General features: G+C 50.3%; 1 protein-coding gene across 5 annotated transcripts in view; it reads left to right on the top strand.

Moving 5' to 3' along the window:
- Positions 1-4,280: 4,280 nt before the first annotated feature.
- The window catches only part of KLRG2 (killer cell lectin like receptor G2), a 39,083-nt gene continuing 16,547 nt past the window's right edge, over positions 4,281-26,816 (top strand). For 3 of the 5 annotated variants that reach the window (XR_014266820.1, XR_014266822.1, XR_014266823.1), the window contains exons 1-5: positions 4,281-5,937; positions 12,037-12,138; positions 20,914-21,017; positions 21,491-24,001; positions 24,882-26,756. Coding sequence is in view for 1 of the 5 variants with exons in the window: in XM_082473016.1 (XP_082329142.1) it covers positions 4,767-5,937; positions 12,037-12,138; positions 12,852-12,997; positions 20,914-21,017; positions 21,491-21,611 (1,644 nt within the window). In the remaining 4 variants the exon portion in view is untranslated. Of the gene's footprint in view, positions 5,938-12,036; positions 12,139-12,851; positions 12,998-20,913; positions 21,018-21,490; positions 24,002-24,881; positions 26,757-26,816 lie in introns of those variants that run through there. The other 2 variants (XR_014266821.1, XM_082473016.1) reach the window with 2 other exon arrangements.

Raw genomic sequence — 26,816 nt, 5'->3', positions numbered from 1 at the left:
TTATTTCATAAATATTCATAATATGTCACCAGGGTGACATCGGCCGAGAGCCGGGGATGGGCCTGCCAGGTACTGTCCTGGGTTTACAGCAGTGGCTGCCAGAGGGCCGGAGACAAATAGTAAACAACGAAACAAATACATGAACACGTTGGCCGAAGACAGTGCTGAGTGCTATGAAGACCATCACAGGGGAGGGACCAGGGACCCAGGGGTGGGAGTGCCACACTGGCTCGGTTGCCCCTGAGCCTCTGAGCAGGTGGAAGGTGAGCTGAGGGTGGACCGTGCCAGGGAGCTGGCGGTGCAGAGACCTCCCCCCACCCCCATCTGTGCATCCAGGGACCCTAGAAGGGCTCAGGATGCCACAGGGGGTGACATCAGCCAAGAGCCAGGGCTGGGCGTGTTTGCTTCCTCTCTAGGAGCAACCAGCCATGGCTCAGTTTATGCCCTTACAACTCCTCAGTCTGCTCAGGTGGCCCCGATACCATCAGCCTCCTGGAGCAGTGAACCCCAGGAGGGCGTGACAAGGGTGCCTGCTGAGCCACTTCCTGGAACCAACCCGTGATCTGGAACGGGCCTTAGAGGGAATCTCCGTGGCCCTCTTCACAGGCCCTGAGACTGGCAAAGACTTCTCAGTAACACAATTAACAGAGTATGTTCAGGGGGCTTCCCTGGTGGCGCAGTGGTTAAGAATCTGCCTGCCAGTGCAGGGGACACCGGTTCGATCTCTGGCCTGGGAAGATCCCTCATGCCGCGGAGCAACTAAGCCTGTGCGCCACAACTACTGAGCCTGCGCACCACAGCTACTGAAGCCCGCGTGCTCTAGGGCCCACAAGCCACAGCTACTGAGCCCGCGTGCTGCAACTCGTGAAGCCCGTGCGCCTAGAGCCCGTGCTCCACAACAGGAGAAGCCACCGCAGTGAGAAGCCTGCGCACCGCAAGGAAGACCCAATGCAGCCAAAAAAGAAAGGTATGTCCAGCCTCATTCATAACTCAAGAAATTCAAGTTGAAATTTCACCCGTCAGATTAGTAAAGACTAAGGAGAATGAAAATATCAAGTCCTGGTGACGCTGTGTGGACGACCCTCTCTCATCCATCATTTGCTCAGCCTCTTGTGGGTAATCTGGGTCATTTGGGCCCTGTCCATCAAATTTGAAATTGTGACCATCCTTTGGTTCCATTTTAATTAATCTATTCTGAAGATATCATCAAAGAAGTGATGTTTTAAAACAATGTAGAAGGATGGTCACTGAATTATAACTGTAGCATTTGCAGCACTACAGGAATTATGTCACGCAAAAGGAAACAACCCAAATGTCCACCAGGAGGAGACTGCTTAAATAAATCATGTATAGGTATGCATTTAATATGAGTGGAGTTTTGGACACAAAATATATGTACGTATAATAGCAATCGAGGTCAGTGTATGCATAGAAAAAACATCCAGAAGACTGTATATTGAAATGTTAATAACAGAGGTCTCTGGGGCATGAAATCCTGGGGACTTTCACTTTCTACAGTGTGTATTTCTGTAATATTTAAATTTTGTATCACAAGCATGTATTACTGTTGTAAGCAGAAAAAGAAGGATTTTAAAGTAGACGGAAGGAAGAACTGCAGTAGATATTTGTTCTTCTTTCTGGCCAGCCAGGATCTGAACCCACACCTTGAAACATTTGGGCAATTCACCTGCCTTAGGGTCTCCCACCATAGACACTGTAAATGGCCTTCCGAGCCCAGGGCTATGTGGCCCTGCCATGGAAGGCAGGATGGAGACTGTGTCAAATTCTGGGCCTTACCCACTCCCCTCCACCCCCCAGGGAGCCCCAGGGCACCCGAGGCAAGCAGTGGTTGGACTTGGCTTTTCTGCCACTTGCAAGCAGAGTGGTAAATGATGTGCTAACTTAAGGCAAAAAACGGGAGGTAGCGGAATGATACCAGGGCCCCCTGAAATCCACAGAGTTTGAACAAGCATGCTTTAGGAAGGACTGAAGCCACAGAAACTCCAGGGACCTGAGGAGGGGTCTGTGGGTCTTCTCTCTAGAGAGGTGCCTTATTGGGAGCTGTGACAACTCCCAGCTTCAGGTCTCTCAGATCAAGTGCCAAATTCCTGTGACGGACAATCTGATTGGCCCAGCTGAGTCAGTGGTGGTGAAGGGTCAGGGTAAGCTGTCCCCAGGGCAGGCAGCCATCTGGACTGGTGACACTTGTTTTCTAGGGCTGCCGTAACAAAGTACCACAAACCAAGTGGCTTAAACAATAGAAATTTATTGTCTCACAGTTCTGCAGGCTGGAAGTCCAAGATCATGGCATAGTCAGGGTTGGATCCTTCTGAGGGCTGTGATGAAGAACCTGTTCCAGGCCTCTCCCCCAGCTCTGGCAGTTTGCCGGCAATCTTTGGCATCCCTTGGCTTGTAGACACATAACCCCGATCTTTGCCTTCATGTTCACAAGGTGTTCTGCCAGTGTGCGTGTCTGTATTCAAATCTCCCCTTTTCATAAGGACACCAGTCATATCGGATTAGGGGCCCACCCTACTACAGTGTGGCTTCATCTTAACTGATTACCTAATTCCAGATAAGGTCATATTCTGAGGCTCTAGGGGTTAGGACTTCAACATATGAATCTGGGGCAAGGCAGGGTCGGGGGACAAAATCCAACCCATAGCATAGCTGTTATGGTCAAGGTCAGGAGAAAGATCCGGGCTGGAGAGAGTGCTGGCGAGTAGGAAGCTCTGGGAGCAGACTCAAGGAGGAGCAGCTGGGAAGTAAAGGAGACCCAGGAGAGTGTGGGATTAGGAAAACAACAGGGGCTTGAGGAAGAGGCAATGGTTGGCAATGTCAAAAGCTTTGAGAGGTAAAGGAAGCACTGAAGAATGTCTGCTGGATCTGGTGGCATTGGCAAAGAAGATTTTGGCAGACTAGCGGGGGCTGAAACAGACCATAGTGGTTTAGGACTGCTTGGGATGTGATGAAATGGAGAGAGCGTGGGGATAATTCTCTCATTAAAGAAGGCTGGTCGTGTTAAGGAAGAAATAGGGTATTGGCTGGAGGGGGATATAGGGTCCAAGGTGTGTAAAGCTTGATCATGTTGATGGGAAAGAACCAGTTGAAGAGGGAGAGACTAAACAGAGAGGAGATCATTGTGGTGCAGGCTCCCAAGAGGGCACCCTGGCTTTTTACCCACATGCCAGGCACCCAGTCGGTGCTCCATAAATACTGGTGAAATGAAAGTATGACTGCAGACAGGAGGGGACGGAATGCAGAAAGCAGGTAGGAGGGATGGGCCAGGGCCGCGTTCTGCTGCCCACTCCTCTTGCTGCCCTCGGTCTCTCCACTCCTGACCCCTCAGCGCCAGTGCCCACCACCAACTTCCCACAGGCACTGTGGCCTACGGTTCAAATTCAAGATGGAATTTAGATGGCCCTGGGTGCCTCTGAGTCTGAGCCCAGCCCAGGGTGGTGGGCTGTGGCCAGGGGAGCCAGGCCTTGGCGTCTCCCTCTTAGGGACCATGACACAGTGACGCACATCATGTTTTCCTCGCTGACTCTCTCTGAGCCAGAACACCTGGAAGATAAGAAGTCTTTGATTTTATAAACTACATATGTGATGATCATCATCCCAGGTGAAGATATTTAAGCAGGAGAGCCAGTCAGGATGCTCAACAGGGCCAGCGGCTGCCTCGGAGAGGTGAAATAGAGGGACAGAGAGACCTTTCCTTTATGTTTTATATACTTTTTGAACGATTTTCGTATTTTTAGTAATCTTTATTAGCCCTAAAAAAATAACTTACTATATGCCATCTCTTTAAAAATTGAATTTTTATGTAAGAATATACATAAATACCTTCTGTTTCTAGAAGGTGGAAACATTGCAGATAAGGTTAAGTCTCCTAGACATTCCCCCCGGCCCCCCCCAGACAATCTACAGCAAAATCCACTAGTATTATCACTTTGGTATGTATCTATCTTTCCACATCTTTTTAAATGCATTTTCAGGCATATATATATCCCCACATTAAATATATAGCCTGGGTTTGGTAGAGATTAAACGTAAAGTGTTTTCATATAGTGCTTTCTTTCTGCTGGACTTTTTCTCTCAGTTACTTGTCTTCAGGGTGCATCCTTTCCAGTAGTTTAACTCCCCTCCTAAGATCCTTCCCCTCCACATCCTTCTTCCTTCCCTTCTCTCAAGAGTAGCAAGTCTGTGGTCTTTCCAAACGCTGCTCCCAAGATCACTCCAGCATAAGTCCCTGGGGTAGAGGTGCCTGATTTGGCAAATAAAAATATAGGAGGCAGGTTAAATGTTAATTTCAGATAACGAATACTTTTTAAATATAAGTATATCCCACGGAGCACTTGGGATACAAAAAACAAAAAACCTATTTATTTATTTATTTATCTGAAATTCAGATTTAACTGAGTGGTCTGTATTTTATCTGCCAATCTTACCCTGGGGCACTTGTTAAAAATTGACCTTATCGCCTTGAGATTCAGTAGGTCTGGGTGGAGTCTGCCAGAAATCTGTATTTTTTTAGTGGTATTCAGATTACTGGTCAGGGCTGGGAACCCTGTACTCCACACCAGGCTGGCAGGGGACCAGGCTTCTCTCCCCGTGAAAATACACATTTTCAAGCTTATTCATTTCTCAGTCTTTATTGAGTTAGCCCAGTAGGAGTCAGGCCTCCAGAGCAGATGTCCCTGGGACTTCTGCCTTGGGGAAGTCCTCTAGGTGTGCCGCTCCTTCCCTAACTCTCAAAAATCAGCACAATGGCAGAGGGCTGGAGGGGGAAATGGGCAGGGCCAGGGACAAGGAAGAGAGAAGAGTCTGGGCTCTGGGCTCTGGGCTCCCCCTTACCCGTCTCCCGGCTCTTTCTGGGTAACCCCTCAGCCAGACTCTTCTGCCCCTCTCTTTTCCTTGCGCCAAGTGAAGGCGAGGCTGGGGGCCTGAAGGGGCGTGGCCAGCAGAACCCGAGCCACAGCCAATCCCAGCGGGGTCCTTGGTTGGGAGGAGGAAGTGGGTGTGGCGACGGAGAGGGGCGTGGCTTGACAACTTCCAGAGACCCGTCGGAACCAATCCCGACCCGGGAGGCGAAGCTAACTCCCTACCTGGGCCCAGGTGCACCCCGCTCGGCATCTCTCGGCTGCTCCGCGAATAAAATGGAGGGAGCCCGGGCGTCGGGGGAAGACCAAGCCGGAGCCGGGTTCCCAATGGAGCCCTTGGGAAGCCGGGTCCCAGAGCTGGAGCAGCCCCAGGTCCCCGCGGAGGAAAGACGTCCTGAGAGTCCCGAGAGCAGCCCGAGTTTGGCTCCCGCAGTGAAGAAGGAGGCGGGCGCGGGCCAGGACCTGTCGGGCGGGAAGAAGCTGCCCTCGCCTCGACCCGCGCCCCTGCGGTTGCTGCCACCCAGCCCGGGCTACAGCGCCTTCCGCCGTCAGGAGTCGGCCAGCCCGCAGCCGCCGTCGCCGGGCCCAGCCGCGGCCGAGCAGCCCCGGGACGGCGAGACGCCGGGGGCCGAGCAGATGCTCAGGGCCGCGCCCGGTGAGCCGGCTCGGGGCGCCTGGGCCCCCGTGGAACTGCAGGTGGACGTGCGCGTGAAGTCCGTGGGCGCGGCCGGCGGCAGCCGCGCGCCCTCGCCAGCGCCCTCCACGCGCTTCCTCACCGTCCCGGTGCCGGAATCGCCGGCCTTCTCCCGCCACGCCTCCCCAGCGCACCCGCTCCTGCGGCGGACCCCGTCTCCGGGAGGCACCTGGGGCCGTGGCACGCCGCTGGCCGCAGCCCGGACGGAGCGCGGCCTCGACGCCGAGGGTTGGGCCGGTCCCGCCGAGGGGCGCGCGGAGTCCCCGGGCTCCCCCACGTGCCGCTGCCGCTGCAAGGAGAACGCCGTGCTCCACGCCGAGATGGACGGCGACAAGAAGCTGTCCCGGGTCATAAAGCTCATAGGTAAGCGCGCGCCGGCGCCGGGAGCCGCGCTCCCTGGTGGGGGTCGACGAACCTGAGGCCCCCCTGCTACCCACCCACCCACCCACCCAGCGTTGGGCCACTGCGGCGGAGGAACCCCACCCGGCCTCTCTGGCGTAGAGTCAGTAACTTTTGGTCTACGTAATTATAATCCAACTTGTTGGCAGTAAAAGAATAAAACCGCTATTCTCCCTCCCCGACCCTCCAAGAACTTTCGCGTTCGCTCTTAGTGTGCGCAGCGTCTTTGAGGAGTAGAGGTGGAAGGAATTCCAGGCGGGGGGAGGTCTTTCAGGATCACGTGACGGCGGTGGCGGCCCGGCAGCACCGCGGTCTCCCGACTCCTGGCTGCAGCTGGCCGATCTTTCGCAGGCCCAGACTCCCTCTTTCCCTCCCGTATATCGAGGACCACTTGACCCCTAACACTCATCCGTTCAGCAGCTACTGCTGCTACTGCGTGGGGACTACGCGCCAGACTGTGCTAGGGTGTGTGTGAGTTTTTTTGTTGCCGCGTGGTGGGTGGCGACTTGCAGGGAAGAAGAAAGAGCCTGAAAAATATAAAAATCCTGGACAAGGAACCAGAAGGCAGTGGTTGGTGAACTTGAGGGCATGGGAAAGCTTCCTGCAGCTAAGCCCTGAAGGCTGAGTAGGAGTTGGGGGTGGTAGCGCCCCTTCTGGCTGGAGGGGCTAGAGGCCTCCCCAGCAGACAACCTGCTGAAAGCTTGACCAGTTGAGAGGAGACCGGTCAGCTAGACAGGCTTCAAATCCCGAGGGCCTCTATGCCAGGGGTTCTTAGACATGGTAGAGTTCAGGGACTCTAATCACGCAGGAACTTTTGCAGAGTTGGGTGTGAGCACATTTTCTGCATGAGAGGTGTATCGTTTTCTGGTGCTGCTGTAACAAATTGGCACAAACTTGGAAGCTTAAAATGGCACTAATTTATTATCTTACAGTTCTGTAAGTCTGAAGTCTGATATGGGCTCAAGAGCCTAAAGTCCAGTTGGCAGGGCTGTGATCCCTGCTGGGGGCCCTAGGAGATGATTGTTTCCTTGCCTTTTCTAGCTTCTAAGGGCGATTGAGTTCCTTAGCTCATGGTCCTCTGTATATTCAAAACCAACCGGGACTTCCCTGATGGCGCAGTGGTTAAGAATCTGCCTGCCAATGCAGGGGACACGGGTTCGGGCCCTGGTCCGGGAAGATCCCACATGCCGCGGAGCACCTAAGCCTGTGCGCCACAACTCCTGAACCTGTGCTCTAGAGCCCGCGAGCCGCAACTACTGAGCCCACGTTCCACAACTACTGAAGGCTGCGCGCCTAGAGCCCGAGCTCTGCAACAAGAGAAGCCACCACAATGAGAAGCCCAAGCACCGCGACGAAGAGTAGTCCCCGCTCACCGCAACTAGAGAAGGCCCGCGCGCAGCAACGAAGACCCAACGCAGCCAATAAAAAAGAGAAAAACCAGCCAGTGTCAGGCTGAACCTTTCCACTGTCATCTCTGTGACTCTCCTGTCCTTCTGCCTCCCTCTTCCATTTATGAGGACCCTTGTGACGACATTGGACCCACCCAGAAATCCAGGATAGTCTCCCCAACTCAAGGTCAGCAGATAAGCAACCTCAATTCCATCAGCCTGAATTCCTCTGTGCCTTGTAACCTAACATATTCACAGGTTCCAAGGATTAAGACGTGGACTTCTTTAGGAGGACATTATTCTGTCCACCACAATGAGTCTGTAGCTTTTTTTTTTTTTTTTTTTTTTTATTTATTTTTGGCTGTGTTGGGTCTTCGTTGCTGCGCGCGGGCTTTCTCTAGTTGCGGCGAGCGGGGGCTACTCTTTGTTGCGGTGTACAGGCTGCTCATTGCGGTGGCTTCTCTTGTTGCAGACCATGGGCTCTAGGCATGCGGGCTTCAGTAGTTGTGGCTCGCAGTCTCAGTAGTTGTGGCTCGCGGGCCCTAGAGCACAGGCTCAGGAGTTGTGGCGCACAGGCTTAGTTGCTCCGTGGCATGTGGGATCTTCCCGGACCAGGGCTCGAACCCGTGTCCCCTGCATTGGCAGGCGGATTCTTAACCACTGCGCCACCAGGGAAGCCCGAGTCTGTAGCTTTTTTATCAGATTAATAATAGGAGAGTCTGTGACTAAAAGGGTGGGATGATAAGGAAGTGAGGACTCAAGGAAGTGAGCAGTCGTGGGGATGTAACATGGTTGGATGTTTATTCTAGAAAGTGAGCTCTGACAGCACTGTGGAGGAAGGTCAGGACAGGCATGAGACTGAAGGAAGGGAGACCTTAGGAGGTGATAGTAGTAGTTCCGCCAGAGACTATGAAGGTTTGATCTATGGCAGAGGTGGGAGGGAGTGTTCAAAGGTTGAATTAGAGAGTGGGGCCACTGCGCTGATGAAGATGCGCTAACAGGAAGAGTGGGGATGATTCCCGAGTTGCTGAGCTGGGTAGCTGAATGATGGATTGATTGGGTTATCCTTGCGGAATGGAGAATGGGAGATGAGGTGTGGGAGAAATAAGCAGGTACATTTGGGAGTTCCAGGTAGTGATGTCATTTAAAGGGAGAGGAGCCAGACTTCCCTGGAGGTCCAGTGGTTAAGACTCTGCACCCCCTCCACACCCCCATGCCGTGTAGCACAGCCGGAAAAAAAAAAAAAAAGGAAGAGGAGCCAGCCACAGACTGGGAAAGAAAAATGTAGGTGGTAGGAAGGGAGTCAGGATGCAAAGAAGCAGGAAAAGGAGAGAGTTTCTGGAAGGTGTGGTCAGCAGTGTCCAGTGTCCAGGGGAGAGGCGGACTTCGGGGCTGGATGGTTAGGGAGAGCTGCCACGTGGAAACAATACTCTGGACACGAGGCAGGTAACCCGGGGGTGTGGAGAGGAATGATGTCAGCGGAGGGAGATGCCGGGCAGAAAATACTGCAGGGTGCATGCAGACACTTGGTGCTTTGGGCTTGCTCTCTGGGAAGTGTGGGATTAAAGAACTTTAAAGTTCCTGGCTGAAGCTTGGTCTGAGAGAGGCTGTTTGGATGAGGAGCTCTGCATTGTGGTTTCTGCCTGTGGTAGCCTTTACCGCCTAGATCAAGCTGGCTACCTCGACAAGAGGGCGTACTAGGGCACAGGCTCAGGGACTTTCCCAGGTCAGTGCGGTAATGCTGCCACCCAGCTGTTTCATGTCCCCTCCTTGTGAACCCAAGAGGGAGGAGGCCACTGTGGAGAGGGTTGGAGACGTCACTGCTTTGTCTCTTCCCTTGCTTTTTGGGGCAGATGTCCCAGAGGTGCTGTCCAGGTGTAAACTGAAGAATCAAAGACTCAGGGAATGTTCTGTATGGCAGCCCTCAGCCCAGAAGAGAAATTGGCTTTTGCAGAGAGCCTAAAACTGGGGGGAGGGACTTCCCTGGTGGCGCGGCGGTTAAGACTGCGCTCTCAATGCATGGGGGCCCGGGTTCAATCCCTGGTCAGGGAACTAGATCCCACATGCATGCCACAACTAAGAGTTCCCATGCCACAACTAAGGAGCCCGCCTGCGCAACTAAGACCCGGTGCAACCAAATAAATAAATAAATAATAATTAATTTAAAAAATAAAGAAATAAAATAAAACTGGGGGAGAGCTGGATCCTCAAGTGGAGACTATTCCCCTTTAGGTGTTGGTTCAGAGTCACCTCTTCTGGTCCCCAAGGCTAGATCAGGTGTCCCTATTCCATGCTCCCCGGGCCCTTGTGCTGCCCAGCGCCAGCAGCCCTCTTGTAAGTATGCTCCCCTGGATTCTGAGCCCCGCGGGGCATGGCAGGTGACAGTCTAGGCTTTCACTGAATCCCCAGCACCTGGCACTTAAGTGCTCCGTAAGTCGTTACTCAATGAGTAGCGCTAACCTCAGAGTGTAAGCACGTGTCAGAAGCGCTTAGTCCCCAGCCCCATCGGGGGAAGGGGAGCAGCAGCTGGATCTCAGGGGTCGTCCAGCCTGCTGCCGCCTGTCACATTGTGCTCAGCACATCAGGTGTGGAAGATGTGAGGAAACGGCCGTCCTGACCCTGCCCCCCAGCGGTCCTCAGTCTGGGCAGGAGAAAACAAAAGCGCCTGGCAGTCTGGGCTGGTGCCAGGAGAGGTACATTCAGAGGAAGAATGCTCTCAGTGCCTGGAGGAGGTGGAGCTGGGAGAGGTGATGTCCAGCGTGGTCAGGCTCAGCCGGAGGAGCAGAGGCCACCGGCCGAAGTAGATGGACCTGAAGGCAGTGACACAAGCAGGCCTCTCACTGGCAGGAGCCCTCTGAGCCCCTGTGCTGAACTTTGTATTTGGAAGTTTGTATTTTTTTTTAATATAAATTTTATTTATTTATTTTTGGCTGCATTGGATCATCGTTGCTGTGCGCGGGCTTCTTACTGCAGTGGCTTCTCTTGTTGTGGAGCACGGATTCTAGGCGCGTGGACTTCAGTAGTTGTGACACGCGGGCTCAGTAGTTGTGGCTCGCGGGCTCTAGAGTGCAGGCTCAGTGGTTGTGGTGCACGGGCTTAGTTGCTCCGCGGCACGTGGGATCTTCCTGGACCAGGGCTCGAACCCGTGTTCCCTGCGTTGGCAGGCGGATTTTTAACCACTGCGCCACCAGGGAAGTCCCTGTATTTTATTTTTTAAGATGCCCCCTTGCCCCAATTGGATAAACTTAAGTCCCCCAAAACCTGGCTCCACCCCAGCCGTGGGATTTGACTAGGAGGAAGCAAAAGGTGTTTCAGTTGTGGCGTGGGAAAGGTAGTTGAAATGTAGACAATGACGATGGGATGGGCAGTGAAGAAAAGCAGCAGACGGTGTGACACTGGAGATGTCAATCCCAGATACAAAAAGGAAATCAGGTGGTGGGTATATACAATGTCCATGGTTTTTTAAATGGAATTACTCTTTTCAAAACAATGAAATATTTGCCACAGACTAACCTCTGCTGTTTCAGGCTTTGGGAAATATAATGATTGAGTTCTTAGGACCCTCACACTGATTCTGTGGCATTCCTGACCCTCATACGCAAGATTTGGGTGGGTCCTGGGCCCCTTGCAGCAAGGTGTTTGCTCTGATTGATTTCACGCCTGAGTCGTGGCAGAGGTCAAATTCTGAGTGCTCAGTTACTTCAGATGGGTGTGTCTTTCCAGGTGGGAAGCTGCTTATAATTCTGGCTGTGATTAAGCATTCACTATGTTTTACTCCCCAAGTTTTCCCCTCTGACTTCCCTGGTTACTCCATCTGCAGGGCAGGCTGTGGCATCTGAACATGTTCTTTTTTTTTTTTTTCTGGCCACGCAGCACAGCTTGCAGGATCTTGGTTCCCCGACCAGGATCAAACCTGGGCCCCCAGCAGTGGAAGCACAGAGTCCTAACCTCGGGACTGCCAGGGAAGTCCCTGAACATGTTCTGTCTCTGAGCCTTTGCACCCTTCCTCCCACCTGGAGTGTCCTCCTGTCTTCCTGTCCCCTCCACAGCCTCGTTCCAGCCCTCTGGTCCCCTAGGTCCTTGGGAAGCTGACAGCTCACATCTGTCTAGTGCTCTGCAGCCCACAAGGCACTCTCTGTGTGAAGCTTCATTGGTGGCCTCCAGTGACCTGGAGAGATAGAAGAGGCAGATGTGATTCCAATGTTAAAATGAAAAACACCAAGAACACTTGAGGGGCCCATAGAGTCAGGACTCGAACTTGAATTTGGGGGTCTGTCGAACTCTGAATCTAGCCTTCGTTCCTCTCTTGTGTGGAGTTTGATCTCCTGGTACCTTTGCCTGTCCCGTTAGCTCCCTGAGTGCAGGGCCCGTGCCCCATCCTTGGTGCTATTGGTGCCCTACGTCTAACGCACATCAGATGCTCAATAAATGGTTCTTAGCCACTTTCTTTCTTGAAGAGAATCTTACGTCTTCTAGTTATTTAAGAAGTGGAATATCTTCTAGCAGTTTTCTCCCAGGTATGAGGTTCGGACCTAAATTGAGTGGTTTATCCTGGTGTCTTGGGCCTAAGGGTGGGCAATGAGGTGGGCATGATGATGGTATAGGAGTCAGCATGGTCCTGAGTTGGGACCGTCTCCTAACCTGTGTCTCCTGGTTGTCCCCTCCCCTCCCGCAGGGCTGCCCATGTACATGAGGTCCCTGCGCTGGGCCCTGGCAGTCATGGCCGTGCTCCTGGCGGTGTCTACGGTGGCCATTGTGGCCCTGGCCTCGAAAGCAGGTATGGCGCCTCCCCGTCCCCTCTCCTCCCCTGCCCCCCCAGCAGGGTGTCTAGTCCTTCTAGCTCCTTTGTGAGAATTAGAAAAAGACATGCCCCCCACGCAGATGCAGCGTGAAGATGCAGGGCTCGGTGAGCAGAGGTAAGGGAGAAGAGCCCCTTCCTTCTGTGGACACAGCCTGTGCTTGGAGAGGCCTTGTGCACAAGCTGTGCAGCCTTCCCAGGGCCCGCCCGCCTTGCTCGCCCCTCCAAGGCTTGCCAGTTCCATGCCTCCAGATTTGCCCCCCCCTTTTTTTTTTTTTTATTTATTTTTGGCTGCGTTGGGTCTTTGTTGCTGTGCACGGGCTTTCTCTAGTTGCGGCGAGCGGGGGCTACTCTTCGTTGAGGTGCGCGGGCTTCTCATCGCCGTGGCTTCTCTTGTTGCGGAGCACGGGCTCTAGGCACGCGGACTTCAGTAGTTGTGGCACGTGGGCTCAGTAGTTGTGGCTCGCGGGCTCTAGAGCACAGGCTCAGTAGTTGTGGCACATGGGCTTAGTTGCTCCGCGGCATGTGGGATCTTCCCGGACCAGGGCTTGAACCCGTGTCCCCTGCATCGGCAGGCGGATTCTTAACCACTGCGCCACCAGGGAAATCCCCCCACCCCCTGATTTTTGAACATCCACACATTCAGCTCTGTACAGTTTACCCTGCACTCACTGCTGGTCTCTGTGCTGCAGGGGCCAGGTGCCAGCCATGCCCCCAGGGCTGGATGTGGTCCATGGAGCACTGCTACTACCTCTCTGCCGAAGCTGAGGCCTGGGAGGCCAGCCAGGCTTTCTGCTCAGCCCACCATGCTACCCTCCCCCTGCTGAGACACACCCAGGTGAGGAGGGGGGGAGGTGGGCAGGAGAGGGGCGTGGTTATCATTACAGATTAGATTCTCAGTACTAGAAGGAACCTCAAAGATCTAGTCCAAGTCTATGTTATAGAAAAAGTCACCAAGGCCTAGAGAAATAAAGTGACATGCAGGAGGACCAGGCGTCAGGGCTCCAAGATGTTCAGTTTGCTCTTCATTCTAAGAAGTGGAAGTGGAGCTGGGAAGGCTGGAGCGGAGATACTCCCGTCCAACCTGGTGACCCAGCACTTAACAGCGAACTCAGGAACAAGTCTGTGCTGGCCGGTCTGTGGGGGAGACACACATGTACCCTCTGAGAGGTAGTCTGGAAAATAAATTACATTTAGTGGGTATTCCAGTCGGGTATTGCTATAATAATACTGGGTAACAAATCACCCCAAAAGTCAGTGACTTAAGACAATAAGCATTTCTTTCTTGATCGTTGGTCTGTGGGAGGACCGTTGATTGGCTAATTCGGGCTGGGTTTGGCAGGACAGCTCAGCTTCGGGATGCAGAAGATTGGCTGGGCTTGGCTTGAGCCTACGCATTGGGCTTGCGTTTGCTCCATGAATCTCTCGTCCTTCTTCTTGAGAGAAACTCTTCGTAAGAAAAATGGCAGGAGGGCAAGAACTGAGAACTTCTCATGTCATATCTGCTAACATTCCGTTGGGCAAAGCAAATAACGTGGCCAAGCCCAACATCAAAGGGACAGGGCAGTATACTCCATGCCCCACTCCCACCCTGGGGGTGGAGGGGGAGGAGTGAATATTTGCTGAATAATAATCCAGTCAGTGGGTCTGCAAGTGGCTACAAAAAAGGACCTATCAACTGGATCCAGCCCTTGGCTTAATTTTATCTAACTGAGGGCAGGTGCCAAGAATTTATATTAGCTGTTCTAATATGCGTGAAAAAGCACCATTCTTTCAGTCAGTGCCTTAATAAACATTTACTGAGCACCTACACTGCGTTTGGCACTGGGGATTCACTGAAGAGCCAGAAGAGCACAGCCTCCACCCTCACAGGACTGAGAGCAGGGAGTGAGGCCGAGAGTAATCAAGAAACCATAGAAATAGATGTTTAGTTACTATGTTGATCTATGCTATGAAGGGAAGGTGCACAACGCTCCGGTTATATATGCCAGGAGTATGTGATTGAAGGTCAAGGTGGGCAAGGCAGCATGGACCAGAAAAAAAAACAAACAAACCCGGAAACTGAAAAAAAGTTCAGGAGATGGACAGACAGCCTCCTGGAATGCTCTGTCTTCTGCTTCCGTCTGGACTGGCTGCTCTCTAGGCCTGCTACACAGCTATGGTCTTGGAATTTCTTTTTACCTTCATCCTCAGTATACCTTTGCCTCTTTCCTATGGGAGATCCCGTTTCCTAGATTCCATGTCTTTTCTTGGTGAAGCGCGCCCTCGATAAATTTGCTGGAAAACATTTGAGATCTTTCATGTCTAAAGATACTTTTATTCTAACCTCTCATTTGATTGATAGCTTGGCTGGGTACAGGTTTCTAAGTTGGAAACAGTTTACCTCCAGAATTGTGCAGATTTTGCTCCATTGCCTTCCAGCTTTTAGTCCGACCATTCATAAGTCTCATTCACTCTGATTCCCAATCCTTTGTGTGTGACTCTTACCAGCCCCCCTACCCCAAACTCTGGAAAATTTCAGGGTCTTCACCTTTGTTCTTATTCAGTGTTCTGAAATTTAACAATAATATTCCTTTGTGGGTCTTTTTCTTCATTTTTATTTCTGCTGCCTTATTTGTAATTTTAAGAACTCTTTTTGGTTCTTCAAATGTTCCTTTTGTATGGTGTCCTGTTCCTGTTTCAAGGATGAAACATCTTCCCTTATCTCATTGTAAATACTAATTATAGTGTTTTGGAAGTTTTCTTCTGCTCCCTGCGTTATCTCTATTTTTATGCAAGTGCTTTTTATTCTGTGCCTTGTCGTTTTCCTATGCGTCGCCTCTAATATTTGAGCACTTTGGGGCTTCTCAATACAAATTAGCATGTTTCTCAACTTCCTCCCGCTCCACCCTTTCCTTGAAAAACCACTAGGCTTTCTTGGGTCTGCTAAGCCAATCATTGTCGTCCAGCTTCCAAAATTTTGTCGACATTTCTCATCTGCTGTTATCTCCTCCCATTCTTATGTCTGTTTTTCCCCCTTATGTTATTATTTAAGGAAGTTCCCTTCTATTCCTGTTTTACTAAGAGTTTTAAGCATGAATGAGTCTAATTTCATTGGATTTTTTTTGCATACATTAAGATGATAATGCCTTTTATGTTTCCTCCTTTGATCTTGTGGTTATTATTATTATTTTTTTAATTCTTGGTCTCTTGTGATAAGGTTTATTTAGCCAAGGTTTTTTTCTTCCCAAAATACTTCTGTATTTGAGTTGGTAATTTTACTTAAGATTTTCTCACATATGAAATTTCATTTCCTGCCCAGTCCTAAAATCAAAAGTATTCCACCCCACACGGCAGGGAAGGCAGTTTCTGTCGTTTTCTTTTCTCTGGGAGAGTTCTCATGAAGTGGATATAAAAATCTGCTGGAGAAAATGTTTTACAGTGAACATGGATTATTTTATTACCAGGAGTAACACATTTTTCAAAAAACATGGGGAAATGAAAAAGATACAATGTAGATTGAAAAAAATCATGTGTGATCCCAATATGGTAAATATATATGCAAAGAAAACATACTGAAAGGAAGTATATTAATAGCGGTTATCACTGGAGTCAAGATTACGAGCGATTATTTTCCTTCTTCTTTAAAGCTTTTTTTTTTTTTTTTTTTTTTTTTTAGCTTTTTTAAATTGTCTAAATGTCCTACAAATAGTATGCACTATGATTAGGGGGAAATGCTAGAGTAATGGTAGCCCATGGAGGCAAGAGATCAGAATATAATGGTTTCTGCCCAACCCAGCCTGGTTGCATCTACAAAATGAAGGCCAGTGGGAACTTGGTGGGTCCCTAGAGAGTGCCTGGAGTTTTTTTTTTTTTTTTTAGCTTTTTTAAATTGTCTAAATGTCCTACAAATAGTATGCACTATGATTAGGGGGAAATGCTAGAGTAATGGTAGCCCATGGAGGCAAGAGATCAGAATATAATGGTTTCTGCCCAACCCAGCCTGGTTGCATCTACAAAATGAAGGCCAGTGGGAACTTGGTGGGTCCCTAGAGAGTGCCTGGAGCCAACGAGGGGGTGAGCTGGGCAGGGACTTAGCGGCCCATCTCCTGAGACAGACCCACTGAGCACAGCAAGTGTCATCAGAAAACTGGTGAAGTAAAAGTTCCCTGCCCTCGGGCCTCTCATCAGACAGGTTCAGTCCACCATGACCTCGGACATCGGCTGAACAAATGGCCTCCCTGTGGCTGGGGGTCCTCAAAGAGGGGAGATGAGCTGAACTACCCACATCGCAAACGGAGCTTGAATTCTTTTAAAACTAAGCAAACAGGATCAATCATTTGTAACACAAGTATATATTCAGAAAATATATCACAAAGTTTGGATAAGCTTTTTCCCAAAAGGAGCTTCCTAAAAGCCCCTTGCAAAAAGACCAAAGTGAAGATTTGGGTCTCAGGCAGTTAAAATCCAGAATATGACGACTGTGGAGCTCTGGAGTCCTCCTGAGTTCTGGACAAGGGCCAGAAGCTGCAGGAGGCACCAAGGCAGGGATGGGGAAGAGCAGCCGAGGACAGGCTGGCCGCTGGCAGAGGGGCTGGGCCCGCTGGCAAAGGCCAGGCTCCACGAGCTGGGATGCGCAGACCCCAGGGACACGCCAAGGTGCCAGTAGTACACGCAGCCCCAGGACAGACACGTCTCGTCCTCCCCAAGAGGTTAGAGGAAAGGAGACCAAGTTTCAGTGCCTCTGTGCCATCAGTCACTAGACTCACTAGCCATTGGTTTAAGATCAGCTTTGTTTTGCAGGGTGGGGGAAGGAAGAAGCTTCCTGAAATGTACACATTGACTGTAAGCCACATTTTGAGTGCAGAAAGATGAAAACACGAATAAATGTCATAGGATTCAGAAAATTAAGTAGTTTAAAACATTTAAATATTAAAGCAGAAATGTTTGAAGGCAGAAAGTAGAATGGTGGTTGCCAAGGGGAGGGGGAAATGGGAGTTGTTTAGTGGGTGCAAAGTTTCAGTTGGGGAAGATGAAAAAGTTTTGGAGATGGGGGTGGGCGATGGTCACACAACAGTGCAAATGAACCTAGCGCCACTGAACTATACACTTAAAAATGGTTGAAATGGTAAATTTTATATGTATATTTTACCACAGTTTTTTAAAAAGAAATGTATGAAAGCATGGAAAACAATTTACCTTAATTTTAATACGTAAAATATGAGATTTCAGGTAAATTCTGCTCAGGATCACATTCCCCTCCCCCCACGTTGGTGGCAAAGTTGGAGATGCACCAGCTGGAGTAGATGGAGGCCCCAGATGTCTGTGCCATTACGGAGCAGTCCTTTGAGCCATAAATTACACAGAAGTTTCTAGAATTTACTTATATCTCCAGGCAATGCTTTTCCCATACCATAATTTTTGCTAACAATGGGAACAGGTTAATGGCGTCTGAGCTGCAAGGAAAAAGGAAAAAGACGGAATGGAGTGGGTGGAGCTGGGTGGGGACAGGCCATGGCTCCTGTCACCAGGAGGCCCAGAGGGAGAGCTGCATGGCCTGGGGCTAGGATAGAGAGAAGGGAAGGATCACCTTGGCAATGCCAAGCATCAAATGAGGTCACATATGTTGGAGGCAGACACGAAGCTTTGTACACCATCCAACGGACTGGAGGTGCCTCATTTAATGAGTGTGTACTATATGCCCTTGGCTTGTACACAAAACATCCCCCCATTTTACAGAGGACCATACTGAAGCTCTGAAAGGTCAGGTAACTTAACTAGGATCACTTAGCTTGCAAGTCACAGGACCAGAATTTGAATATGGGGTGTCCTAGCCCCAAAGCTCTACTCTGCAGTGATAGCCCCCTTCTCGGCCCTGGGAGGAGCTCCAAGCTCCGGTGTGTCTTTCTGATCAGGCAGCTGATTGCTGCCAGGAGGTCAGGGCTGGCCAGCAGGAGCCCCGAGTCTGCTGCAGCCACGGCAGTGAGATGCTTGGGGCTGCTCTGCCCTCTGACTCACAGCTCAAAGCCAGCCCAGGTTCCTTCTCATCCCTTCCAAAGCTCCCACCCAACCCTGCCCAAGGGCCCCAGCCTGTGGAGTCCAGCCAGAGAGGAAATGACCAGCCCAGGAGAGGCTGTACGTGTGCCTTATGCAGTCTGGTCTTTGGGATTTCAGAAGGGGTAAGGTTGGCACCCTTCAGCCTGGAAGTTCCTTCTGGCTCTTCTCCCAGCTGTTGACCGCCTGATGTTCCCTTGAAGGGGAGATGGTCTGCACCAACACTTCTGGGAGCAGGGCTGGCCTGACAGCCCGATTGTTACCTGTGGCCCTTGCTGGTTATTGGCAGTGGCACAGGGGAGGGGGGCCAGTTTTGTTGAGCTGGTCTACTATGTGCTGGGCTGTCATGGTCAATGGTGAATAGGGCAGGCACCCAGTCTCACCAAGTTCACTGTCTGATACAGGAAACTGACAAGGAAGCAAGTCAGTCAAATGCCATACACCATGCTCTAAACTGTGAGGGTTGTGGCAGCCCAGGGGAGGGGGTCAGAGCCGTGTCCCTACAGGAAGTGACCTTTAAACTGAGACCTCAAGGACAAATAGGAGTGTCACCAAGGGGATAGGCATCACTTGGTGCTTGCTTTCTAATCCCCAGGATTAAATATAGAGGTTTTGTTTCTGTCAGCGTAAACACTTTTCTAGGGAAGAACTGAACATACATCAAATTTATGTCACTTCTCATCGCTAATGCGCATGTGCGCCGCTCGGCGTGGGCTTGCTGGCGTGGTCTGCTTTTTTCCACTCGGCATGATTTTGTATTTACGTTTTCTTGCATAACTGCGTCTTCTGTGTGCTCATCGTCTTTAACAGCACTGTAATTTTCCATCTTGTTGATATCCCATAAACTGCCTAGTTATTTCCTGACTGCTGAGCATTTGGGTGCCTTCCATTTTTTCTTTATAAATAGCAGTGTGATAATTTTGCGAAAGTTCATTTTCTCCCCTTTATGTTCTTGGATTTCTTCCCCAAAGTGGAATTACCCGTCCGAGCAATAGGAACTGTGTTGCCACTCTTTTTTTGTAGCACAGATTATGTTCTGGAAAGACTGGGCTGGTGTGGACCGCTGTCCCCACCTCTATCCACCAGTCCCCTGCACCAGGACTTACAACATTGAAACGTCTTTTTCCAAGTTGAAAATTTTTAAATACAATTTTTTGCTTTAATTCATTGCTAAAAATAACATGACGCTGAGGACAATTATTTAAAAGAAAAAAGCATCTCCGCTAGCTCTCTAACATACTTGTTTTGGTTTTTGTTGTTCCTTGTGTGTCTGCGCCCATGTGTGTACACATTTTTTCATTCTTATAATCATGCCACAACTTTATTTTTATTTATTTATTTATTTTTCATAAATTTATTTATTTTACTTTTATTTATTTTTGGTTGCGTTGGGTCTTCACTGCGCACAGGCTTTCTCTAGTTGCGGTGAGCGGGGGCTACTCTTCGTTGTGGTGCACAGGCTTCTCACTGCAGTGGCTTCTCGTTGCGGAACACAGGCTCTAGGCACGCGGGCTTCAGTAGTTGTGGCACACGGGCTCGGTAATTGTGGCTCACAGGCTCTAGAACACAGGCTCAGTAGTTGTGGGGCATGGGCTTAGTTGCTCCGCGGCATGTGGGATCTTCCCGGGCCAGGGATCGAACCCGTGTCTCCTGCATTGGCAGGCGGATTCTTAACCACTGCGCCACCAGGGAAGTCCATGCCACAACTTTATTTTTTTATTTTATTTTTTTTTATAAATTTATTTATTTAATTTATTTATTTTTGGCTGCACTGGGTCTTCGTTGCTGTGCGCGGGCTTTCTCTAGTTGCAGGCGAGCAGGGACTGCTCTTTGTTGCGGTGGGTGGGCTTCTCATTGCAGTGGCTTCTCTTGTTGCGGAGCACAGGCTCTAGGTGCACGGGCTTCAGTAGTTGTGGCACACGGGCTCGGTAATTGTGGCTCACGGGCTCTAGAGCGCAGGCTCATTAGTTGTGGCACACGGGCTTAGTTGCTCCGTGGCATGTGGGATCTTCCCGGGACAGGGATCAAACCCGTGTGCCCTGCATTGGCAGGCGGATTCTTAACCACTGCGCCACCAGGGAAGTCCATGCCACAACTTTAATTCAGCTTTTTCACTTACCATAACCCTTCATGTACCATAACTTTTCCCCATGTTGCCCCAGGGGCTTCATACTCACCCTTATTTCGAATGGTCTTCATAATACTTCCGGAATGGGTGCAGTGTAGTTTATGCTCTTGCTGGCGATTGTATTGTTGACCGTCTGCTCCCTGGCCACCTCTGCAGCCTAATCAACCCTAACACTCTTCTCCTGCCCAGTGAGGCTACTTGCTGTTTGTCACCTGGATTGCTTTGTAGGCTCCCAGCTTTGCTCATGCCCTTCACCCCCTCTTCTCTGAGCTGCCTCGTTTCTCTGTCCGCTCAGTACCCATCGTGCGTTGCCCGTGGGGATGGGCGATCACATCCTGTCTCCCCTTGTGGAGGGCTGAGCTGGGATTGCCCCCATTTCTGGTCCCCAGTCCTGAGCACAGTGCCTGTCAACCAGCAGGCATCTAATACAGCTTCCCAATTCCTGGTGTTTTGGGAGCGATGAGTCGCTTCTGTAGCTTGCGGAACTGGGAACTTGCAGAAACCTGGGATGGGGGATGGGGTAGGGGGACGGAAGCCCCAGGTGAGCCGTATCAGTGGCCCGAGAAGAATGACCAGCTGCTTTTCTCTCTCAGGACTTCCTGAGCAGATACCCAGTCACCAAGTACTCCTGGGTGGGGGCCCGACGAGGCCCCCAGGGCTGGCACTGGATCGATGGGACCCCTCTGCCACCCCAGCTGTGAGTGACCGTGGGCCTGGGTGGGCGGCCGCTCTGTCCCCAACACGCTAGCATTGGGCCCCCAGTGTGACCCACCTGATACCACAGCAGGCACCAAAGGGGCTGGAGGCCTTCCCCTCCACGTGTCCCCAGGTTCACCCCGCTGCACCACCCCCAACCTAGGATGCCCCTTGGTTTCATTTAGTCCTCATCACCCCATCCCTTGTTTGGGTCCCACGCATTCACCCAAGAAGGACTGTCACCATGTTCTGTGGATGAGGGGAGCTGCTCAGAGAGGTTTGGTGGTTTGCCCAGGGCCACACAGCTGACTCCCTGGGGCAAGAGGCAGGGCACATCATCATAACTCCTGCCTCAGAGCTCTTTCCAGACCCCTGGGCTCCATGCAGCGATCCCAGCGGTACCCAGGCAGCGGGCACAGAGGCTGGGAGGGCCCGTCAGCCTGAGTACCTCCCCTTCCTCTCGCCCTTCCCCAGACTCCCGGAGGAAGACCAGCAAGCACCGGATCTCGACTGCGGGGGCCTGGAGGGAGGCAAGTTCGTGGCTTCGGACTGTGCCTCCCCCAGACCCTGGGTCTGCGCCAAGGGGGCCAAGTGACTTGGGTTCTGCCTGCCCTGAGCCTGCTGGGGGAGGCCAGGCTGAGAGCTGGGGCGGCCTCCCTCCGGACCCAGGCCTCCAGGTCTGCCCGCTCTGCTCAGTGGCCCTGCCTCGGCGAAGCAGGGAGTGGACTCCTGGCGCAGGGAGATCGCATCCGCGGGGAAGGAGACCTTCTGCGGCCCCGCGGCTGGGTGCCCATTTGAGCGTCCAGCTGCTGAAGCGGATTTGTTCTGTGACCTTGTGGGTTTTTTTGGTTTTGGGTTTTTCCTTCTGAGCCTCAGTTTCTCCCTCATTAAAACGGCCACTTCCCATTCTCCCACTTACCTGCCTAGTCACAGGTGTGCACCCTTTCAGGCCTAGAGGGACAAAAAGGATGAACGGTCACAGGTGATCCCAACCTGGCTCCTCATCGAGCCCATGAAGTGGGTCTCCCATTTCGTGGCGTTGGGATTTGGCGGCGATGACATCATTGCTACAAAGGCCGTTTCCAGGCGGCCGGGCACGCCGACAGCATCCCGAGGGCAGCGCGTGAGAAGTGGCCACCCCGGAGGAGAGAGGAAGGAGGGTCCTGTCCCCACCCCGGGGGTTGGCAGAGAGTAAGGTTCTTTGCGGTGACTGGCGTGTGGGACTGGCGGGGCGTCCGGCCAGCTGATGCCCAAGGCTGGGAGGACGCAGAGAGGACACACCCCCTCTTGGTCGGCGAAGCCACCGCAAAGCTTGGGGTCCGAGGGAGAAAGGAAATCAGGAATGTGGGGAGGCGTGAGGCGGCTCTTCCTGCCACGACTGTGAGGATACCAGCCTGAAGATGTCTCCCGCTGAGGTGCAGTGAAGGGCCTCCGGGCGGAGGGAGTGGCAGCAAGGTCGGGGGGACGGTTTGCTTAGCCTCCGGCCTGGAGAGACTTCTCCAAAGGCCAGGAGACTGACTGTACCTGCCTCTGGTCGTGGTGCCAATCATGTGCAAACCAGCCTTCCTCTTTAAAGGCAGACCAGGTGTCCGAGCTCCTCAGAGAAACCTCTACTGGTCCATTTAAACTAAGAGCTTGTACAGAGTGTATGGCTGCCTGGGAGAAAGGGATGGAGAGTCCTAAGACACACCTGACAAGCAATAAAAATCTTAGACACACGCTGGTGTTTCTCATGGCTTTCTTCTTATTCCAACTACAGATTAACCCCAGAGCTTGATGACATGTTCAGGCTGAACTCGCTTCAAAGCCCTTCTCGGCGAACGTCCGTGTCTGGTGGTGTCAGGCCGGTTTAACGTCAGCTTCAGGGCCACCGGCTTGGGGCCCTTTGGGCTCGGTGCCGTTTAGAATCACCTGCGGAGCTTAAAAGATCCAGGTGCCCAGCGTGGGTGGTGTGATGCTGGGGCCTGGAAACCTGAGGGTTTTTCAGCTTCAGGTGGTGAGGAAGGGGAGTGAGAGAGTGACCTTTGATCTACCAAAGTAGGAAGCTTCTAGTTACTATCCAAAGTTGGCAAACCAAGGAATAGCAGTGTGCGCTTATTACTTAGAAATATGGAGACAAATCCTAGAAGGAATGGCAAAAATCATTTAAAGTGGTTGCCTTAAAGCTAATTTGATGCTGGTAGAAGTCAGGACAGTAGTTATCTTGGTCTGGGGGGAGGAGTATTAACTGGGCAGGGGTACGAGGGAATATTCAAGGGTGCTGGAATGCTCTAGATCTTGATCTGGGTGGGGCTGGGTACATACGTAAAAATTCATCAAGCTATATACCTAAGGTTAAAAAACTTACATGCCTATCTCCAAGGAACAGGAGTGAGGTTACAGGAGTAGTGAGGTTTTTCTTTTTTTTTTTTTTAATATACCGCCTTTAGTACTATTAACATAAAACCATATTCACTTTTTTTAAATACCCATATTCATGCACTACTTCGATAAAAAGAGAAATTATATTTTTTACAAGGTCCAAAAGATTCTGATGTGCAGCCTGGTTTGAGAACTACGAGCTTCAGAAAGCATTCCTGTGACTGCCTTTTCTTATAACCTGTAATTATTTCCTTCACCGAGGTACATTTTCACAAGTTTCAGCCTCACCTCACCTTCAGAGCGTGTCTTTCCCTTTCTACTAAATGGAAGCTGGAAAAGTTACACAGCAGGTTGGTCTGCATGGAATTCCTCTGAGTAATTTTTCTAGTCTCTTTTTCCACCAGGCACTGCCAACTGCTATTGTTTGAAATCCACACGAATCACGTTGCCACCATCGCCGGTTTGTTTTGTGGAGCTTTGGAGAGCTGCCTCTGACACAGGCTAGCCCAGCAGCCCACAGAGGCCTCCGAGGTTACAGCTGTGGACACCTCGTTTGTGGAAGAGTCACCTGTGTGGAGCATACCTCATCCTGAGATTGGGCGCAGGGAGCAACCCCCAAGTCAGGTTTTTACCAGCTTTTCCGTTGATTCTGATGCAGATAGTCTGCAAACCACATTTTGAGAAACACTGTCTAAAAGAGCCCATATTGCCACCAGGCAAAAGTGTGTAGATATTTTGTCAACTTCATTGAGGTATATAATTTGCACAGAAGAAAATGCACCCATCTCAAGAGTACTTTCTTTTTAAATTTTTTATTTATTTATTATTATTTTTTTATAACTCCAAATCTGTTCATCTACTCAACATATTCTTGGGTTTTTTAAATTTATTAATTAATTAATTTATTTTTTGACTGTGTTGGGTCTTCGTTTCTGTGCGAGGGCTTTCTCTAGTTGCGGCAAGCGGGGGCCATTCTTCATCACGGTGCGGGGGCCTCTCACTATCGCGGCCTCTCTTGTTGCGGAGCACAGGCTCCAGACGCGCAGGCTCAGCAGTTGTGGCTCATGGGCCTAGTCGCTCCGCGGCATGTGGGGTCTTCCCAGACCAGGGCTCGAACCCGTGTCCCCTGCATTGGCAGGCCGATTCTCAACCAGTACGCCACCAGGGAAGCCCAGGAGTACCTTTTGACAACTGTTGGCACCCATGTAACCACTGCCAATCAAGATGTGGAGTAGTTCCAACACTCCAGATAGTTCCCTCCTGTCCCTCTGTGGTCATTGTTCTCTTCTCCCTGATCTCCAGCCCCAGGCACATTTGCATTCTGTGTCTATAGATTAGCTTGTTCTAGGATTTCAAATAATAGAATAGTAATTAAACGTACTCTTCTGTGTCTGCTTCTTTAGCTTAGCACAAGGTTTTAAAGACTCATTCAGGTTGCCGCAGGTATCGGTAGTAGTTCCTTTCTTTGTAGGGACAGATCACAATCTGTTTATCTTCTCTCTAGTCGGTGATATTGCGGTTGTCTCCAGTTTGGAGCTTTTATGAATACGATGCTGTGGACGTTCGAATATCAGTCTGTGTGTGGACTGTCAATTTTCTTGAGTACCTGGGAGTAGGATTACTGGGTTGTATGGTAAGGATGTGTTTAATTTGTAAGAAACTGCCAAACTGTTTTCCAAAGTAGCTGTACCATTTTACAGTCCCGCCAGTAACATACCAGAGTTCCAGTAGCTCCACGTCATTAGCATTTGGTGTTGCCAGCCTTTTCACGCTTAGACATTCTAGTGGATGTGCAGTGGTATCTCAGTGTGGTTTTCATTTGCACTTTCTTGACGACCGATGTTAACTTCTTTTCATGTGCTCGTGGCCATTCGTATATTTTCTTTGGTGATTCTCATACTGATGGTCCAGAGACCATATTTGGAGAACCCTGCCTAAAAGACTCATATGCCCACCAGGACAGAGCTTTTTTTTTTTTTTTTTTTTAATTTATTTTTGGCTGTGTTGGGTCTTTGTTTCTGTGCGAGGGCTTTCTCTAGTTGCGGCGAGCGGGGGCCACTCTTCATTGTGGTGCGCGGGCCTCTCACTGTCGCGGCCTCTCTTGTCGCGGAGCACAGGCTCCAGACGCGCAGGCTCAGTAGTTGTGGCACATGGGCTTAGTTGCTCCGCGGCATGTGGGATCTTCCCAGACCAGGGCTCGAACCCCGTGTCCCCTGCATTGGCAGGCGGACTCTCAACCACTGCGCCACCAGGGAAGCCCCAGGACAGAGCATTTTAAAAGTGATGATACAAATGGAAAAATCTAAGATCTCCCCCCAACTTTGTGAAAATTTTCAAAATACAGAGTTGAAAAAGATGACATGACAAACACCCAGCTGCTCTCTACCTAGATCTAACAGCTGTTAACATTTTGCCACATTTACTCTATGTCTGTATATACAAAACTGTCAAACCATTTGAAAATGAGTTGCAGACATCAAGACACCTCACCCCTAAATACTTAAGCATGCATCTCCTAAAAATAAGAATATTCTCCTACATAGTTGCAATTCTACCATTACACTTAATAAAATTAAGTTCATATTCAGTCTGTGCTCCAACTTCTCTAGTTGCTCCATTAATTTAAACAAAGATCCAGTCAGGGTTTAAGCACTGTTACGGTTATCACGTGAGTCTCTTTCAACCTGGAACTTCTTTCCTGCAACATTGACTTTTTGAAGAGACCAGGCCAGCTGTCTTGTAGAGTGACTAATATCCCGAATGTGTCTCATTTCCTGTAAACTGAAATTAGGCTTCGACTCAATATAAACATAAAAAAAATTTTTTTTCATTGTTGCTGAAGTATAGTTGACTTAAAATGTTGTGTTAATTTCTGCTGTACAGCAAAGTGATTCAATTATACATGTATATACACACATTCTCTTTTACAATATAAACATTTTTGACAGGAGTGGTTTGTGATTCACATTTCATCACCTGATAGAGTTTAACATTGATTTCAAGTAATTTGTACCAAACTTTCTCAAAAAAAAAAAAATTCAGGGAGCTAAAACGTGTAACTCATGTATCCAAATTTGGATAAATATGGGCGTTTCCTCTGTTATTCTCAGCTTTAGAGATAGTATAAAAGTAAAATAAGACTATATAAAAAGGTTTTAGAAATGATACAGTTCATTTGCGCCTTTCTTGTTCCCTCTGGGACATATCATTCACAGCGTTATGCCAGGAACAGCCTCAGGCTCAGGAGCAAAGAGATGTTGGGCCACTTTGTCGTGACCTGATGAGTCCCTTGGCTTCGCTCTGTTCCCTCCGTAAAATGGGTGTGGTAGGATACAGCCCCCACCAGTACCACAGCGATGCACAAATCAAATGAGATCAGGTGGGTCAATGTATGCCAATAATTTGCTCCATGTTTGTTGAACATCAGTTGTGTTTCTGT

Source organism: Balaenoptera physalus, assembly GCF_965194825.1.
Source record: "Balaenoptera physalus genome assembly, chromosome: 8".
In the NCBI taxonomy this organism is placed as follows: Eukaryota; Metazoa; Chordata; class Mammalia; order Artiodactyla; family Balaenopteridae; genus Balaenoptera; species Balaenoptera physalus.
This window is presented reverse-complemented; position numbering and strand designations above follow the sequence as displayed.